The sequence below is a fragment of the Equus quagga genome, chromosome 7, assembly GCF_021613505.1.
Source record: "Equus quagga isolate Etosha38 chromosome 7, UCLA_HA_Equagga_1.0, whole genome shotgun sequence".
NCBI lineage: Eukaryota > Metazoa > Chordata > Mammalia > Perissodactyla > Equidae > Equus > Equus quagga.
In genome coordinates, this window is record NC_060273.1 from 20,964,176 (window position 1) to 20,983,395 (window position 19,220).

The following is a 19,220-nucleotide window of genomic DNA, read 5'->3' on the forward strand; positions in this document are numbered from 1 at the left end:
TTGGAGTTAAATTTTAAGTGAATTCATTTCTAGAAAACGTATTAAATAAATAACAGTATGCATGATCTACAAACATGGCCAACATTTAGAGGGTGAGAAATTGTGGACTCCTTGTCTAGAGCATTCTGGGGACCCCTCACTTCTGATGCTCTAAATGCATGTCAATCACAGCTGTTTCTTGAGTGTGTACGTGTCAGGGGTCATGCCCAGGGTTTTCTGCAAAGTGCTTCCTTGAATTCTCACAAGAATCCTGGACGTAGGCTTTACTGTCTCTACTTTTCAAGGCTCAGAGAGGGGAAGTGACAGGCCCGGAGCCACACAGCTGGTAATCTGGACCTCTCTGTGCCCTTCACCACTGCCCGCTTGGTGACTTGTTAGGGAGCTCTCAATGGGGCCAGAGTAGGATCGGGGGGAATCCAGGTGGGGGCTCTTCCCACGTGGGCCCAGAGATGGCATCCGGAGGAAGCCATGGCTGTGACTTGGTCCCTGGATGGGTCATCCCTCTCGGCCCTAGTTCCAGCTCCACCCTGTCCATGCCCTGAGCCGGGCAGGTGGATGCACGGGCCTGTGACCGGCACCTCCCCAAGCAGACACAGAGCTGGGGGTGCAACGGGCATAGAACCAGCTAGAGCCTGGCGTTGCCCCCTTGTGCGTTGCTCCTCTGCTAGAGGCACCAAAGGTCGCTCTCCCCAGATAGGCTCTTTCTGTTCTCCAAAGAGGTCTCTTCTCCATCTCACCCAGAATCAGTGAGTCCAGGATGCCTTCGTTTGGTCGGGCCCTGGTCCCCAGTGTGCTCTCTAGTGAGCTAACCTGGGCTCTGGATTGTGCAAGAAGCCTCATTATTGGGCTAACCTTATCTTAGTTTCCAGTAGGCGTCTCCTTTGTGGGCTGATCTTGAATTTGTTATTCAGTAGGAAGCCAGTCTACTGGGCTAACGTCAACCTGGGTGTTTCTTGGGAAGGAGGACTCAAGGTTGCTCCTCATCAGATGCCACTTTCCAAACCAGTTTCCCCTCGTGCCCTCCTCCTCCTCCCTCTTTTCTTTTTTGGATGGATAAATGCCCCCATTTAACTCCACGCACCATCCTGCGTCAACAGGCCTCGCAGGGCTGAGGGGCATTGAGCTCCTCCCTCTTTAGATTCGCCTCTGATTTGTGACTGTTAAGGGTCACTGGAGGAAGGTAGGAGAAGTGGGTGGGCCCCAAGGGGCGAATCAGCCATGTCTAAAGGGCAGGAATCCTTGGTAGCATCCAGCCTCCTTGAATTCCTGTTTTTCTGAGACAAATCCAAGAACCTAAGGCAAGTCTTCCAAAGAAGGGCTGGGGACCAGAGGGATGCTGTTGAGGGTCCCCTGGTCCCCAGGCCCGGGCCCACCTTCTCGCTGTGCATCTCTTCCAGGTTCCCGGGAGGCAGCATGCTGCGTGGCTGGGCTATCCCTTGGCTCCTGCTGATGCTCCAGGGTGGTGAGTAGCTGCCTCATGGTCTGCAGGTGGGGAGGGGCTGGGCTGGCCTGCGGCTCCAGAGCACAGCTAGAGGCCACAGGGTCGGCGTCTACGGCATCTGTCCACTGGAAGCCTACACAGGTCAAGCGGCCAGCTCTCCATTAACCAGAACCCCTCCAACCAGAGAGCTCCACGAGCCAGAGTGGCTCGTGAGTCCCAAGCGGCCCAGCCCACCAGCTTGGGTCTTCACATTTCACCAGGGGGACGAGAGGCTTCATCCTTCTGTTCCAGCCTTGGCTGGTGCCCAACCCTCAGAGTGCGGAAGTCCCGCCTGTGGTCTAACCTCAGTTTCTCCTCCTGTAATGACTCTCCTAGACATTTTTCAACAATCACTGGGTGCTCAGCAGGCACTGATGTTCCCCAGCAGGGGGAGAGAGAAGGGGGAGACAAAGCAGCCAAAGCCTTGGAAGGAGGGCCCTGGAGGCCCAGAAGATGCTGTGGTCGGAGGGAGACGTTAGAGAGCGAGCTGGGAAAGGCCAGGAGTTAAACGTGGGGTGCAGCCAGGGTCGAGAGACCCTGGAAACCTTCCCACAGCACAGGCTGGAGCGCAGGCCGGACTGGGGCGGAGGCCTCAGGTGCCACACTGCTGCCTCATCGGCATTTCTCTCTGGCTTTTACCAAAAGACCTGGAGCCTCAAACAGCTCCTCAGGAAACAGATGTCGGCTCCTCATTCTCCCTTTCTGAGTGACAGCAGCCCGTCCTGGCTCTAACGGCCCTCGGATCACCCACCACGGCCTGGGAGCATCCGTGGGTCGTGGCCACTCTTCATGCCTCTCTCCGCCTCCTGCATGCTCTGACAGCCCTGGGCGAGGGACAGCCCTGGGGCTCTCTGCCCAGGGATCTGGTACTGACCAGGTGACTGGGTTTTTACTGCCTCTTGTCCCCAGTGCTACCTCCATGCTGGTTCAGGGGCTGCTGTCTCCTCCCCAATGTTTCATTCCAAGTTTGGGACAAGTACTGTCCTTGGTGGCCTTGAGCCTAGCTATGAATGGCAGCTCCTCTCTGACTTCTGGAACGCTGGAGAGAACAACCAGGATATGAACTCTGAAAACACACAGCCACACGGCGGCTCCTGCAGCCTGGGTTTAGGTCCTGCCCAAACCAGTCCTCTTTCCTCCACAAAGTGTCTGAACTAGCCCCTGTGTGCCCGCTGACAGGCCCCGTGTTCCTCCCTGACGGAAGCCTCCTCCTAGCGCAGGACTCGCTTCCACAACTCAGATCCCTCCGTAGTGGCTGCCGGGAGAACTGTGTTGAGAAGGATTCTGGGGTCACACCCAATGGAGAGAGAGTGATGATCGATTAGCAATGTCTGCCACGTCTGCGGATGTGAAGAAGGAGCACAGCTGACATTCTGCCCTTCCCGGGCGAGTGTGCAGCAGCCCGGGCCGAGAGAGAGACGAGAGATGGGGTCCGTGTGGGTGCCTCGGGGTTCGCATCCTACACGCGCAGCGAGACTGGACTGGAGGGTGTTTCCGATGACAGTGATCTTGGCACCGAATCCCGCCTCGGACCTAGCGTGAGGCTCAGGCAGGGAGCACACTGCCCCTGCATCTTCATTAGTCAAGGAAACATAAGGAAAAGCCACTAACAATGACTCCACTTAAAAAGAGGAACAAATTTCTGGTAAATGGTGGGGGGAAATAGCAGAGTTCGCACTTGATCTTACAAAACTAAACTAAAGCTTTACTTTCTCAGACGCTTGAAATTTAGATTGTGACCGACCGTTATATTTTTAGAACAAGAGTGACACAATCGGTGCTGGGGCGGGGCAGCTTCAGGCGCCCACGTCTCCCGTCCAGCTGCGCGGCCCTAGCCGCCTTGGGGGTTCCGCCTGGGGGGCTCCGGCGGCTCCCGGCTCGGAGGAGCTGCGGCCGCGGCCCCCAGGGGTCTCCGGCTGCCCTCCCGCATGTACGAAGCCGTGCCCCCGCCTGTGGGGAGCTCAGGACGCAGCTCCTGAGACGCGCGGGCTGCAGGGACGCTGTCCAGGAGGCTGGACATGGCAGGGGAGGGGGGTGCTGCGGAGGAGTCGCTTCGCCTCTTACGCTTCACATTACGAGTGTCTTGTCCCCATAGCCACCCGGGAAACTGGGGGCTCAAACAAGGAATTCTCAGCTGGCAAGCACCCCTTTGCCCCAGGCGCACATCTTGGTGGTCCCTGGGTCCCCATGTTCATCCTGGCCCTGGGACCTCTGCTTCTACTCATCTTCCAGCCCTTGAGAGGGTGAGGGAGTGGGGAGCCCTGTAGCCCCCAGCCAGCCCCACACCGAAACCTCTGTCTCCCTGACCCTCCAGCCTGGGGCTGCTCAGACCTTGTCTGCTACACGGATTACCTCCAGACGGTCACCTGTATCCTGGAGACATGGACCCTCCACCCTGGCACGCTCGTCCTCGCCTGGTGAGTGGCGGGGCCTCACCAGCCCTGGGCTGCTGCTCAGCGTAGCCCCTGGAGGGGTGGGACAGGACCATAGGAGACCACAGACCATGTTGGACCTACTGTGTGCCAGGCAGGTAGTTTAGCAATAAAAATCATAGCTGCCACTTCACGGGGGCTCAACGATTTCACCAACAGCATTTGGCTTCACCTGGAGAAAGACCGTGAGCGGGGAACGACCGTGCCCTCTTACAGACGACCAGGTGGGGCTCACAGGACTTGTCCAGAGCACGCCGTTGAGAGGCCACAGGGCAGCTCTGTCCAGCTCCAAAGGCCGTACTCTCTCGCCCACACCGGCCTGACTGGTTTTGAGACCCGAGACAGCCAGAATCCCAAGTGATTTTTCTGAGTACTTAGTACATGCCGGCAGCCTGCTATGTCCCTTCCAATCCTCACAATTACTACTGTCATTTTACAAAAGAAGTCACTGCAGTTCAGAGAGGTTATGCAACTTGCCCAAGGTCACATAGCCAGTGAATTGCAGACCTGGGATTCAAACACAGGCAGCCTGGCTCCAAATCCATGGGTCCCTGTTAGTCCCTATTGTTAAAGAAAATATTATTCATGACACTTGTTAAAGAATGCTGAGGCAGACTTTACTGAGGGCCATCACAATAGGTGTTGGGGCCGCTGCGTGGGGTTCTGCAGTGAGGGGAGAGATTGGGCTCTGAATATAATAAGGAAATTTGTAGCCAAGGAACAGGGTGGGGGGGTCAGTGGACAGGAAATTACTAAGAGGCAACGTCAAGGGTGGGTGAGGGCTCTAGCTAAGCCGACCTAACGAGATTCTTGCTGAAGGCTGCCAGGTGATCAGACATCAGCTGGGTGACGGTGGGGCATGAGGAGCCCGATCAGAGGTCGAGGATGGGGATTCTGGCTAAACTGACTCAGCAGGAGTCCTGCTAAAATTAGACAAGGCAGAGCCAGCACGGAAGCCCAAAGCCGGGGCCGGGGTGAGAAGAGAGTCAGAGGAGCCTGGGTGGAGTTTGGTCAAGGAGAGACTCTTGGTCAATACGCTGCTCAGGATACAGAGAAACTGGCTTTCATTCTGTCGTCATCAATTCATTCATTCATTCATTCAGAACACATTTATTAAGCTCCTGCCAGACACTTGTAATCACTGGGGGCTCAGCAGAGCCTAAGACTGACAAGGTCCCAGATGTCCTGGAGCTGACGTACGGCAGTGGGAGTGGCTGGGAGACAGACGATAAATATATAAACAACCGACAGGATGCTTTCTGAGACCCATGAGTGCTACAAAGCAGTGCATCCTGGAGGCGGGGCAGAGAGCGAGTGACACGGGTGAGGGTCTATCTTAGCCAGGATGGCCAGGGCAGACCTCTCTGCATAAGAAGGCGGCACCAGTGAGCTGGAGAAAGGGTGTTCTAGGCGAGGGCAGTGCATGTGCAAAGGCCCTGAGGGGGAAGAGGTGGTGAGCTTGAGGAATAGCGAGGAGGTCCGTGTGGCCAGCAGAATGAGTCAGCATGGGGGAGAATAACAAGCAAGGGAGGCAAGAGGCGGGCAGGGGCCAGATGGTATGGTGTGACGCCACTGGAAGGTGGCAGGGAGTTTTTAAGGGTCCCCCTGGCTGCTGTGCAAGAGGGATAGATTGCAAGGTGGACGGGCAAGGCAGGGACCCCACCAGATAGCCATTACAGTGGTCCCAGCATACGTTTCTCTTCCAGCAAATCTTTAGCAAAGAACTGAGCCCACACATCCAATTGGCCCTGGAGGGTGGTCGTGTTCAGAGCCTGAGGATGTAGGTAGGGAAATAAATATCTGGCGAACTCCAATACATACTTCAAAACCCATCATTTCTGCCCAGTGGGAGTTACAAAGCCAGAGCATTTCCCCCAGCTCCACGCCAAAAGCCTCGCTGGAAGTTCACCTAGAGCAGAAAATGAGGTTCATTTGGCTCTTGTCTTGGCCCTCAACACAGGCACTTCTTGGGTATTGAGCGGGTGTTGGGTGGAAGGAGGGTCAGAAGGAGACCTGAAATGCTTCGCAGCCTTCCTCTTGCAGGGATCCAGTTGATGAAACTGACAGGGGCAGACTTAGGCTCGGTTCAAGCAATGGCCCAAATTTCCAAAGTTGACAGTTGCTGCCCTAAATGAGATAGTGAGTTCCTGGTCCCGTGGAGGTGTGCAAGCCGAGCCTGGACACAGTCCATCAGGGATGCTCTGGGGGGCGGGGTACCTTCCCTGAGAAAGGATTGGCCAGATGACCCCCACCCCGCCTGAAATCCCTTCCAGCCCCAAGACTGTGGGCTTCTGCCCTGCCCCTGTGCACCGAGTCCTGCCGGCCTGCAGCCATGACCCGCTGTTCTGTCCTTGAAGGCAAGACCCGTACGGAGAACTGGAGGATGAGGTCACCTCCTGCAGCCTCGGCCGCTCCGCCCACAATGCCACGCACACAGAGTACACGTGTCACATGGACGTGTTCCCCTTCATGGCCGACGACATCTTCACTGTCAACATGACAGACCAGTCTGGCAACCACTCCCAGGAGTGCGGCAGCTTTGTCCTAGCGAAAAGCAGTGAGTACCCCTGGGCCCCCAGAGCTGAGGAGAACCCAGGTGGGGGCTGGGCCTCCTGCCCCTGGGCCGCCTGACCCCCAGCAGCGCTGCCCTGTCCCCGCCCTCATGGCTCCTAGAGTTCCGCTCTTTAGAGGCACCGCTGCCTGGGAAGGTGGCGGTTGGTAACTAGGTGTGGCCTTAACCAGAGAGGCAGCAGGGGGATGAGGAGGAGCTGGCCTGGGGCCCAGGACCTCGGGCCGCCCTGCTGGCTCAGCCTCTGCCTGTCTGTGACCTTGACTGGTTCCCTATTTGTAGAGTGAGGGCCCTTTTAACCCTGACCCTCTAGGATTCTGTTCCCATTATGAGGCAAGTGGGGACAATGAGAGTCACAAGAGGAAAACCGCCCTGAGTTTGCTGCCTTTCCTGAGCTCCAGTGAGGCCTGGAATTTCTCTCTAGAGGTTGGGGGAGTCCAAGGGGCAGGAGGGGCCTGGCTGGTGGAAGCAGTTGTCTCTGTGGTCCAGAACCAGGGCAGGGCAGGGAGGGGCCCAGGAGGCAGCTTTAAGTGTGTGTGTGTGTGTGTACCCACAGTGGGGTGTCCAGGGAGGGGGTGAGAGTCATGTGCCCAGAGGCATGCAAACACAGACTGCAAAGAGGGTCCTGCCCCTGGGAAGGCCCAGCCCTGGAGGCTTGGGCGTTTCTGTCCCTGATTCCCAGCCGTGGGGTAAGGAGATATGAGTCTGTCATTCACATTCTGGGCGTGCAGGTTTGTACGACTTTGCTGAGTGCGTATTGCACCACAGAGGGTGTGAGCGAAGCTTCACACACACTCCTAGACACACTCAGACTCTCTCTCACACACGCTCATAAATACATCTTCAGATGCACAGGTCCTACCACCCCCAGGCCTAGACAGCACGGACACAGACACCCACATTCTCTCACACACCCACACGTGCTCGCACACGCATGCACACGCATGCACACACATGCACGCAGGCTCACAGCCCTTTGGATCCCAGCGTGGCGAGTCCACCAGGCAGGCAGCGCCCGGCCCCACCCTACAGAGGAGAGCGCTGGGCAGAGGGGTGCTCCTTGCCTCTCCGCCCTGGGGCTCCGAGCCACATTTCTCTCTGGCCCCCTCCCACTCGCCCTCCCGGCCAGGGTCTGAGGCCAGATGTGGCAGGGAGCCGTATTCTGTCCTGCCCCAGCCCAAACTGGGCCCTTCCTCCTCCTGGCCCTGGGCCTCCCTGGGCTGAGCAGCCCCCATCCTTGACCCGGGCTCCACAAACATCTCCTGAGCTCCTCCTCAGCTGGTCCTCACCACCAGCGCAGGCCTCACTGGGGAGCGGAGAACCCAGCCTCACTGGCCTGGGGAAGAGAGGAGTGGGCTTAGGAACTATCCAGAACAAAAGGACCATCTCTGAAACAGCAACAGCAATAAGGCACTCACCTCGGCCTCCGCCAACGGGCACCTTCTCCCCCCTCAGGCTGCGGTGCAGGCTCAGGAGCAGCTGCAGAGTTCCTTTTTGGAACCCCTGAAAAGTTCATTTGTTGATTTAACAAATATTTCCTGAGGGCCTACTGTGTGCCAGCTCTGTCCTAGGAGCTGCAGGCACGTCATTGACCTGGGAGAACAAAACATCCGGAGAGGGGGCGGGTGGTAGAGAGGATCACAGAGGGAGAAGTGGAGAACAGAACGTTTGTTCGATGGAGGCGCGCAGAGCTGGGAGAAGGTGGCAGCGAGGTGGCGGCGGGGGGGGGGGGGGGGGGCTCCCTCTTCTGCTGTGCTAACCCAGTGCTGTCGCTTGGTTCCCTGACGTTACCTCCTTCTGCTACTCAGTTTGGTCCTTGGGAATTTTCACCCTACAGGAGAGGGAATGAAAGCACATTACGTGTTGTGTCCCGCTCAAGTTCATAAACACATGTGGGATGGAGCAGAACAAGCAGTTTTGACCTTAGCCTGGGGGGCACCCCGAGGGCGTGGTGGCGTGGCCCAGATCTGGCTCTTGCTCTTTCCAGAAGATGTCTGTGATGGGAGAACAGTCACACGAAACTCGCAGGCCACCGCAGGGTCAAACTGCTCAGTGCAGGGCAGCCCCGTGGGCACTCAGTAGTGGTACCTTTCACATTAATGAATGATAATTCGTCAGCCTTAACACTAATTAGAGTCTTTTGACTTCTCTGAGAAGCTGGAGTTAAAAGAACGTGATGCCATCACTTAGAACAGAAGCAGAAAGCAAGAGGGTCTGGCCACAGGTTGCTTAGAAAGTGCCTGGATTAGTGGCTAACTTTAATGTTTGAGCGATTTCCCGCAATAATCTGGATTTCCAGGTTGTGGGGTTTTCCCTGGCCGCCCTGCTCTGCGTTCCCACCCGGCCTGACTCACGGCGTCCCCTTCAGACTGGGAGGGCTCTTGTTTCCTCAGCCCCCGGGCCGGCTGCACCCCCTTCTATCACCTGCCGGCCCCTGAGGCCCAGCCCCAGTCTAGTCCAGATCTCTCATTTCTCAGATGAGTAAACTGAGGCACAGAGACACGGGCTGCTTTGCCCAAAGTCACTGGGGTTGCTAGTCCTGGGCTCGGCCACGGCCGGTCAGGCAACGGGGAATGTCTTCCCGTCACCACCTCCTTCTCAGCTGCTGCCGAATCTCACCTCGTTTCGTCTTTCTGGCTTTTTCTTTTAAGTCAAGCCATCTCCCCCTTTCAACGTGACCGTGACCTTCTCGGGACATTACAACATCTCCTGGAGCTCCAGTTACGATTCCTACGGGCTGCAGGGCAAGCTTCAGTACGAGCTGCAGTACAAGATGCGAGGAGATCCCTGGGCTCTGGTGAGGCGCGTGGGCAGCAGGGGGGTGGACAGTGGCCAGCATCCGGGAGCGGGAGAGCTCTGAGAGAGGTCAGTTTGTCATTCACAGCCCAGAGTGCAAACCAAGGACGCTCCAAGACGGAAGCGCTCCCAGGCCAGCTCACTGGGTGCTGCCCACTCCTCCTTTCTCCATGGGTGGGAGATCCCTTAGCATGCTTTCCTTCCTGTCCCTGTTTCCTCCCGTCAGCATGCCAGCGAGGAAGGGATTGGCGCCTCCCCAAGGTGCCACCTTGAGTCTAGTACAGTCACAGTAGACAAAGTTTCAGAAACAAGCAATCTGGAACCTTCCCACTTTGTTTAGAATGGCCATAGTTGAAGAGTTCCAGAATTGTCCATAGCTAAGGAAGCCTGGTGTTAAAGGGACCATTGTTTCAAACATGAAGGCTTCTGGAGGTGTCCTTTGTTTAGAGTGTTGGAGAGTTCCAGAATGGCCGACTATTTAGAACAGTCTCAACTGTTCTAGAAGTATCCATCCTTTAGAATGGTCACAGATGAAGATTTTCCTAAGTGCCGTTGTGTAGACTGCCCCAGTGGAAGACTTCAGAGGCATCTGTTGCTATGGCCTGTGGTTGAAGGCTTCCAGAAATGCCCCTCTATTGAGAATGCCCCCTGGTGGAGAATTGCAGACGTGTCCACTGTCTGGAATGCCGCCAGTTAAAGATCCTGTGGAGAGTCCATTGCTGCTCCTGGGACCCTCCCAGGCCCAGCAGGGGGCCCCTGCCAGGACTGTGAGTGTGTGATTTGGGATGAGAGAGAAACAGAACAAGGCCCTGCATTGCAGGCGAGGCCGAGGCAGTGCCCGTGGCTCTGTGCTGCCCACTCTGGGCTGGCCAGGACTCAGGCCTGGGCCGGATTCTGGTGGAGGGAGCAGAGACTGCAGGAGAAACTCAGTCCCGTTCCTAGGGGCTGGTGAAGGGGGGGGTTCTACTGGAGGCAGAAGCTGGCCTGGTTGATCCTGACGCTACGCATTGTCCCCTGTGCTGGCAGAGGCCACAGAAAAGGCTGATCTCGGTGGACTCGAGAAGCATCTCCCTCGTTCCCTTGGAGTTCCGCGGAGACTCGAGCTACGAGCTGCAGGTGCGGGCAGGGCCCCAGCCTGGCTCCTCCTTTGAGGGGACGTGGAGCGAGTGGAGTGAGCCAGTCATCTTTCAGACCCAGCCAGAAGGTAGGGGTGAACCTGCGTGGACTCCCCACTGCTTGTACCAAGTCTTGTCCTGGTCCAGCGGCCCTGAGCCCTGAGATTTCTGGTAGGGCTGGAAGGTTTCTGCTCAGTCTGCGTCCGCAGTTGTAGCCAGCCCATGCCATTTCTGGAGCCCCTGCTGGCCAGGCCCTGCATTGGGTGCCAGCTTCTTCTCCTGGCAAAGCATCCGATCCTCCTAATAACTCTGTCAAGTGGGAATCATTACCCCATTCTGCAGGTGAAAAAATGGAGGCTCAGAGAGATGAAGTCACTTTCCTGGGGCGGGGTGGGAGCAGGATTTGAACCCAGGTCCATCTCACTTCAAGGCGCCTGCAGCCTTCTCCCTCCCGGGCACCCCCAGGCCCACGCCCGCCGCCCTCGCTCCCTGTGGCTCCTCGTGGAGGCCGGTTCCGCGTGACCTGGTGTTTGCTTCCTTCCCAGGGAGCAAGGGAGGCTGGCACTCTGACCTGCTGTACCTCCTCCTGGTCCTCGTGCCCCCCATCCTTGTCTTCTTAGGCCTGAAGATCCACCTGCCTTGGAGGTGAGGACAGGGATTCAGGGAGGCAGGGAGGGGGTCCGCCTGAGCCACAGCCCCTGTGTGACCCGCCCAGGGCTGGGGGACACAGCCGTCATCATGACAGTGACAGTGACGGTGACAGTGATGATAACAGCTCCCGCTTACTGCCTGCTGGGCACCATGCAGAGCTCTCACTTCACCCTCACAGCAGCCCTAGGAGCTTGATGCACAGCCATTACCTCCATTTAACAAATGGGGAAACTGAGGCACAGAGCCATCAAGGAACTCACCCAAAGTCACTCAGCTGTGAGATGAAGGAGGTGGACTTTGAAGCCTGTGCTCTTAACAATGACCGGCTGTGATGGAGTCCAGAGAGCTTTAAGCTTTGAGTCCCGAGGGGCACGAGGGGCCACCAGGTGGGGGTGCGGGGTTGGTGGGATACCTCCCCATCCCCTCTTATTCAGCCGGAGGTTTTGCCTCTATCTGTCTATATGCTGTTCTTCTGAACATTGCCACTGAGAGAAAGGGTGCTGCTGATTGAAAACACAATGTGGCCTCCGCTGGCCTTTGTGAGTGCCGCTGGCTGAGGCTGGAATGGCAGCTGCCATGTGCTGAGCCCCCTAGGTGGCAGACGCTGGGCAGGGGCTCTGCATCCCCGGGCCATCTTGTTCTTCATCCAGAGACAGACAAGGACGGAGGCAGAGAAGCGTGAGGGGAGAGGACGGTGCTGACACAAGGATACGTGGAGTGCCCTGGCGCCGGGCGCCGGTTCTCACACTGACCTGCCCACAGCCCTTTGGGGCTGGCTCTCTGCCCATCCCCGGTTGTAGAGGAGGAAGTCGAGGCTCAGAAGGGGCAGCATTTGCCCAGCACAGAACAGGCTGCCAAGCCCTTAGACCCCATGACCCTTCAGGAACCTGCGGGAGAGCCTGGCGGCTCCCATCTTACAGACGTGGAAACTGAGGCCCAGAGTGGGGAGTGGGGTGGAAGGGAGGTATCGCCTGGATCTTGGGAGGTGCTGAGTCTTCTGCAGGACAAAGTTGGGGAGCCTCCCAGGGGAGAGCAGGTTGCCCTCTGGGAGGTGTGGCGGCTCACCTCCTTTCTGCCCTCGCAGGCTGTGGAAGAAGGTCTGGGTACAGGTGCCCAGCCCAGAGCGGTTCTTCCAGCCCCTGTACGTGGGCCACAGCGGAGACTTCAAGGTGAGTGCCCCCACCCGGTGACGAGCCCCTCCGAGCCTCTTAGCCTCTCCGGGAACCTCGCTCCACCCTCACATCAGGGCCCCAGCCCCTCCCTGCAGCCCAGAACCCCCAGGTCCCAGCCAGGCCGGGACCAGCCCTCAGTCTCTGCCCAGGAAATAATTCCCATGGGGCAGGATGGCATGAGAATCAGACAAGATCACGCAGCACTTCTCAACCCGAGAAGCTGGACTCAGGGAGGGGAGAGCCAGGCGGCCCCTTGAGCCAGACTGGCCTCCTTAGAAGCCCTGAGATGGGGGCAGAGACGGAGTGCGTTCTGGGAAGGGCGCGGCCCCATCTGCAAAATACGCCGACTCCCTGCCGCGTCCAGCCAGGGCCACCGCCTGCTGTCACCACGGGGTTCTCTGTGCCCGACACCCACCCAGCGGCAGGAGGGGCCGCCGCAGAGAGGGTGTGGCGACGGCCAGGAAGGCCAGCCCACCTGCTCCAGCAGAGCCTGGAAGTCAGGAAACGTGGACTAGAGCGCTGATGGAGCTCCTGCTGCCTGCCTGGCGCCGAGCTGAGCGCCCTCTGCCCCTCTGCCCCTTTCGTCCTCCCAGCGGCCCCTGCGGGCTGGGCGCTCATTGCCCCAGGGTACCCATGAGGAGACGAGGCTCAGAGCAGGGAAGTGGCTTTAGTGGGGCAGAGGAGGAGCCTGGACTCCAGGGCACATGGGAAGGACCCTTTCCTTTTTCCTCTGCACCTTCCCTGAAGCTCAAATACCATGTCTATTTTGGTTCATTTTACCAATGCTCACGTGGCATTTGCTGTATACCAGACACTCTGCCAGGAGCTTCCCAGATATTAACTCATTTAGTTTAAGTACCCCGTGGAGTGGGTACTATTAGCAGGCCTATTTTACAGATAAGGAAACTGAGGCATAGAGAGGGTAGGTAACCGGCTTAAGGCCACACGGCTGAGATGTGACTTCAAATCTGTGGTGGTGGCCACGTCAGGGTTCTGAGACGAGCGTGCCAAGGAAGATAGGCTCAAAACCAGGAGAGTCTTGTCCTCAGGGAGTTTCTCTGCCCGTTGGATGGAGACCTGCAGGACCCCTGGCAGCTGAGCGCACGAGATCCTCAAGGCTTGGGGGCCGCTGCGTCAGTCTGTCATCAGCCCGTGTCCCAGGCACGCAGAGGTTTTTCCAGGTGGCTTCCTATTCATTTCGCTAATCAACACTGACAGGGCACCTCCTGCGTGCCAGGCACTGTGGGGTTTCCTGGGATCCAGGTGTGATCAGAATTGGGCCTTTTGCCCTGGCCGAGTGTCTCCTCTAGTGTCACACGAACAGGAGAATGCTGGGTTTCAAGAAACATCCTGGAGGACATAAAACAGGGGACCAGGTGGGGATTGGTCACTCAGACCTCAGGCACCCCCCCCCCCCCCCCCCCTCGCCCCCCCCACCCCCCGCCCCCCCCCCCCCCCGCCCCCAATGTCCCCACAACTCAGCAGTCTTCTTCCCTGCACCCACACAGACCCCAGGCCATGGAGCCACCGACTATCTGAGCTGGCAGGCTACTGAGGGCAGTGGCTCCTTGCTACAGGTGGGGAAACTGAGGCCCAGAGAGGCAGGGACAGTGGTGGGGACCGTCGCTGGTCCCCCATCTCTCTTTATCTTCTGGTGTCTTTCTCGCTTGCAGTCTCTTTGTCTTGTGCCTCTATCTCTGTGTCTGTTTATACCCCGCCCAGCCCTGTGTCTAATCTGTGACTCTCTCCCTTTTCACTCTCACAGAAATGGGTGGGCACGCCCATCACCCCCTCCAGCCTGGAGCTGGGACTCTGGGCTGCGGGGACACCCTCGTCCCTGGAGGTGTACAGCTGCTGCCCACCACAGAGTGTGCCCAAGGGGCGGGAGCCCACGTCGCTGCCGGAGCTGGCAGACCTGGTAGAAGCCGACGGAGTGCAGGAGCCAGGCTCCTGGGGCCCGGCCCCCTCCATGGCCAGCAGCTTGGGCAGTTCAACTTACAGCCAGGAGAGGGACCGACCATACGGCCTGGTATCCATCGACACGGTGACCGTGGTGGACACAGAGGGGACGTGCGCCTGGCCCTGCACCTGTGGGGACGATGGCTACCCAGCCCTGAACCTGGACACCAGCCTGGAGCCTGGCGCAGGCACCGAGGACCCGCTCTTGAGCACGGGGGCCACAGTCCTGTCCTGCGGCTGTGTCTCGGCCGGTGGTCCTGCCGGGCTGGGGGGCAGCCTCCTTGACAGGCTAAAGCTGCCCCTTGAAGATGAGGCAGGTTGGGTCCCAGGGTCGCCCTGGGGTGGCGGGCGGCGAGAGGTGTCCGACAGCGAGGCGGGCTCGCCCCCGGCCGGCCTGGACATGGACACGTTCGACAGCGGCTTCGCGGGCTCAGACTGCGGCAGCCCTGTGGACTGTGACTTCACCAGCCCCAGGGATGAGGGGCCCCCCCGCAGCTACCTCCGCCAGTGGGTGGTCACGGCCCCCTCTCCTGAAGGACCCGGACCCCAGGCCAGCTAGTGAGGCTGACTGGCTGTCCCGAGCCGGTCGTGCCCCTGGGCTGTGCTGTGCAGGGACCTGCAGGCTTTGGTCTCCGGATGGGGCCCCTGAGCCCCGTGTTGACAGTGTGCATGTGGGGCTCAGGCACACGCTGGCATGTCTGCGTGTGTGAGCAGCGCACTGCCTATGGACATGGAGCATGCCCGTGGTTATGCCACGTGCCCAAGGCCACATGTGGGTCTGTGCCTGTGTGAACTCCCATGTACACAGATGTGAGCGGCACGCACCCCTGTGTTCACACAACGACACCCTCCCTCCCTTCCGGGCACATGGGATGACCCCAGGTCACGTGCTGCCCACAGGGCCTGCTGGGCCCAGGGCACTGCCCGTGACAGACACCAAGCCCAGCCCTCCAGGTCCTGTGGCTCCAGGAGCTGCAAGAAGCCCATACTGTTCCTTATCACCTTTCAGGGGCAGGAGAAAGGGACGAAGTGAGCCCGTGGTGACCCTGGGTGTGGAAAGATTTGGGGGCCCACGGACCTAGGTCTGAATTTTGACTGTGACACCTCCTGGCTGTGCCCCTGTGGGCAAGTCGCTTCCCCACTCTGGGCTGGGATTTCCTGTCTGGACAATGGGGATGGCGTGACCTACCTCGGGGGAGAAATCGGCGAGGTCACCCATGCACAGCGTGCAGCCCAGAGCAGACCCTCAATAAACATCAGCTTCCTTCCTTCTGTGACCAGGCCAGAGACTTGTGCTGGAGGTGGGTGGGGGCGAGAAACCAGCCACAGCGTGGGCGCCCGTGGGCCATCCCGCCCTAGAGGGACACTTGGGGGGTTTCCGGGCTTAAAATCAGTCAGCCTTACCTCTTAGAGATGGCCCCCACCAACCAAGATTTCTTTTTCTGGCTCCTGCTGCACATGTTTTAATTCCCTTTATGTCCCTAAGAAATATTTATGAGCACAAGTACGTGCTGGGCACTGTGCCGGTGCTACGGACACAGAGGGGAGCTCGACGCCCGCGCTAGCCTGCCCTTGGCAGCCATGGGAGGCGGGGCAGACAGGAGTGGGCAGTAATGACACAGCCCGCCCGTTCCCCTGGCCTCTTGTTTACTCGTCCTGGGAAATTAGGAGGAAGTCAGGTTCTCGTTGATGATTTCTCAGACCTGCTGAAATGTGAACTAAGAAGCTGAGAAAATACTTCTTGGTGACGTTTTGAAAGCACCTTTCTGAACAGCAGTTTTGGACAGGAGCTAGATATAAATGCTACATATCACCTATGACTCATACTTTTTTTTTCTTGAGAAAATAGATGGTTTCCCCCAAGCATATTCACCCTTAGAGGCGGCTTTCCCAAGACCACCAAGCAGGGTTAAGGTGGCAGAGTCTGCTCAGAGCCGCGGGCGTCCCCAGGCGGCCTGGGAGCCCTGGGCCCTGCCGTCCTGCCCAGCGGCCAGGCTCTGGCTTGTCTCTTCTCCTGGACAGAAGTCAGTCCCGCTGAAAGCTTCTCTGTGGCTCTCTGTAAAATGGGGTGGCTGGGCGGGGTGGCTGAGAGAACACACGAGACCTCGGTGCAGAATGGTTTTCATAGCGGGACTGTGAGCTGGGATCAGGGTGTGTGAGGCGGGGATGGGAGCATGAGTGTGAAACCACAGCTCCTGCACCTGTGAGCTGCCCCACCCGCCCCCACCATCACCCTGGAGACACTTGGGTCAAGGTGTGCTGTGGTTTTCACACCCTCTTGGGGGCAACAGTTTCCAGGTTCCAGCCGCCACCTGGACCCCGGGCTCCCGGGGAAGCAGCTGAGCTCTCCTGCACACAGAGCTCTGTGCTGGGGTGGGGGAGGGGACACCCGGGAGACTGACACCAGGCCGGGGGGCTGGCTGGGGGCTCCGGCCTGGGCCAGGCACGGCTCTTCACTGGCTCTGTCTCTGAAGGGGCTCAGTTCATAAGCGTGGGCACAAGATGGGGACAAGAACTGACCCATCAGGGAGCATGGATGAGTAGGAGGCGGGAGGATGGGTGATGGGTGGCCAGTGGGTCCATCGGTGGGGGGATGGATGGATAAGTGACAGGTCTGAAGGAAGAACAGTTGGATGGATGGAGATAAGCAGAAGCTGGAGACAAAGGTGACAGATCAAGCATGAGCTCCACGGAGGCAGAGACTGCATTTTGGTCACTGCTTTGTCCCTAGTCTGGCACGGAGCAGGCACTCAGGAAAGCCTGACCGTAGCGTCCGCTTATTTCCATGGTGTGAATACCTCCACCACGGCCAATTCCAAGCCATCAACTTGACTCTAAACATGGAATTGGGAAGAGATGCACACAACTGACTCTCCTAGCTGGTAGGAGCCAGCTGTAGCAAACCACTGACGGGAGCAGGAGGGGAGGGGAGCAGGCTCCAGGGAGGAGGCGGTGTTTATCGGACTTTGAAAGAGGAATAGGAGTTGTTAGGTGCACCAGCCATTCAGGCAGAAGGAAGAGCCTGAGCAAAGACCTGGAGGTGTGACCAAGCCCTGAGCCCCCGGAGGTGGGGAAGGTGGTTCCTTGTCACCCAAAGTCCAGGCCAGAATTGCTAAGGACCCTCTCTTCAGAGGCAGGAGGATTGACAGCAACCCGCGTCTCTGATTGCCACATTCTGCTCCTGGCCCAGCCATTTTCCATCTGCAGGCTCTAGAGGGGCCGGGATGTCCATTTGATAAATGAAGTGAAGGTGCAGAAGGGGCCGGTGACTTTCCTGAAGTCATACAGTGGGTTAAAGATCAGTTAGAACTTGAACTCTGGTCTCCTGATCCCAAGTCCAGCCCTTCCTCACCTTGCTTTGCTGGAAGGTCAAGAGGTAAGAAACTCTTAGCAAACACCTGTGGGTGTCTTTTGCTTCTGCCCATGTAGCATCCTTGTGGGAGTGGCTGACACCAGCTCTAGGAGGGGCTACGTGACGCAGGCCTGGCCACCAGAGCATTCCATCCCTCTGCCACAGTACTGGTTCCTGGACAGACACGTGACCCAAGCTGGTCCATGTGCACTTCCTGCAGAGATTGCTCAGCTGTAGGGATGGACTAGGCCAGCAGCTGCTGGGGGCACCAGGAGGGAACAGCTTGCTTGCAATGAGGCCAACACACAGGAAAGCAGAGCTGGGAGATGGAGACATATTCCTGGCCATATCTCTTGAGCTCCTGGATCCAGCCATGCCTGAAACTACATTCTTTTTGGACTTTTGAGGTACGTAAGTATGGAAGTCATTATGCTGTTCATCAAATATTTGCAACTCTTGGCCTTCTGGTAAGAAGGCCTTCCGGCAGGATTGCACTCACTGACCCCTTTGTGGTCAGATGGGGCCACATGACCCGGACTGGCTAAAGAGTTGTGAGCAGAAGTGGTAGTCTCACTTCTGGAGTAGAGCGTCTGACTGACAGTTGTGATGCTCTAGAGCATTGCTCCTCTCTGCCATGGTGACCAGTCATGTGGGAGATGTGGAGCAGAGCTTGCAGTTCACCTGTGAGGGACAAGTATTGTGAGCAAGAAATAAATCCTGTTCTAACCCGCTGAGATTAGGGAGCGAGTGTTACCACAGCATAACCCCGCCTGGCCCGATTGAATCAATGAGCGGTAAGCTTCCCCTTTTTGCTTAAGGGGGTTTGAGATGGGTTTCTGTCACTTGCAGTAGAAAGCGCCCTGGCATATTCTCATCTCATCCCTGCATTGAGGACTCTCCTCCCATCCTAAGGAAGGACCACATCCTAAGCGACCAGAGCACGAGGCTCCACCACTTCTCATGAATGACCCCGGGCAAGCGGCTCCCTCTCGCTGAGCCCCAGTTTCCTCTTTTGTAAAGCGGGGGCAGGATCAGCCTCTGGGTTCACTCCAGGAATGAAAAGAGAGGACGAGGACAGGAACATCAGATGTGCGTTTGCTGCTGCTTCTGTCTGCACCTTGACCGGCCTCCGGGTCAGTGAGGTCCCAGCCCTTCCCCAGTCTCCTCCCCAGAGTTCCGAGTGCTTCCATGCAGGATGCCCTGAAGCTCATGTCATCCTCTGCCAGGATTTAAAGAACCCGAGAACTCCAGCATCCCGGCCATTCCCCATCAGTCACCACGAGGCCTCCGCCTGGGTGCTGTCTGGGTGTCGCCGACGATCTCCTTTGGGGGGAAGGGGGAGGGTGCAGATCGGACCCAGCCCTTCACTTACCCCTGGGAAACGGAGGACTGGAGGGGAGTGACTTGCCCAGAGTCACCCAGAGTCTGTGCACCCCGCTCTGCCTCCTGGGCTCCTTTTGGCCTCCTGCTGGAGGGGAGCCTCTTCTCCGCTCCCATCAGGGGACAGTTTGCCTGGGCTGGCCGCGGGCACCGTGGGCAGCACAGCCCCTCACAGCCCACCCGGGGTGCAGCCGCCCCAGAGGCACCTTCTGAGACGAGACGCAGGAGCGGCCTCCCCAGGGAAGGGGAGGGTAGCACGCGCACTGCCCCTCTAGAGGGGCTGTTCCACCGAGAGTGGAGGAGGGAGGAGTCCA

At 58.2% G+C, this 19,220-nt stretch overlaps 1 protein-coding gene across 3 annotated transcripts in view; it reads left to right on the top strand.

The window, feature by feature from the left end:
* The window catches only part of IL21R (interleukin 21 receptor), a 35,486-nt gene extending 19,576 nt beyond the window's left edge, over positions 1 to 15,910 (top strand). For all 3 annotated transcript variants that reach the window (XM_046665546.1, XM_046665545.1, XM_046665547.1), the window contains 8 exons: positions 1,398 to 1,462; positions 3,795 to 3,897; positions 6,270 to 6,469; positions 9,133 to 9,278; positions 10,304 to 10,481; positions 10,938 to 11,037; positions 12,128 to 12,212; positions 13,981 to 15,910. In XM_046665546.1, the coding sequence (XP_046521502.1) occupies positions 1,414 to 1,462; positions 3,795 to 3,897; positions 6,270 to 6,469; positions 9,133 to 9,278; positions 10,304 to 10,481; positions 10,938 to 11,037; positions 12,128 to 12,212; positions 13,981 to 14,733 (1,614 nt within the window). In that variant the 5' untranslated portion in view covers positions 1,398 to 1,413 and the 3' untranslated portion in view covers positions 14,734 to 15,910. The remainder of the gene's footprint in view (positions 1 to 1,397; positions 1,463 to 3,794; positions 3,898 to 6,269; positions 6,470 to 9,132; positions 9,279 to 10,303; positions 10,482 to 10,937; positions 11,038 to 12,127; positions 12,213 to 13,980) is intronic.
* The last annotated feature ends 3,310 nt before the right edge of the window (positions 15,911 to 19,220 follow it).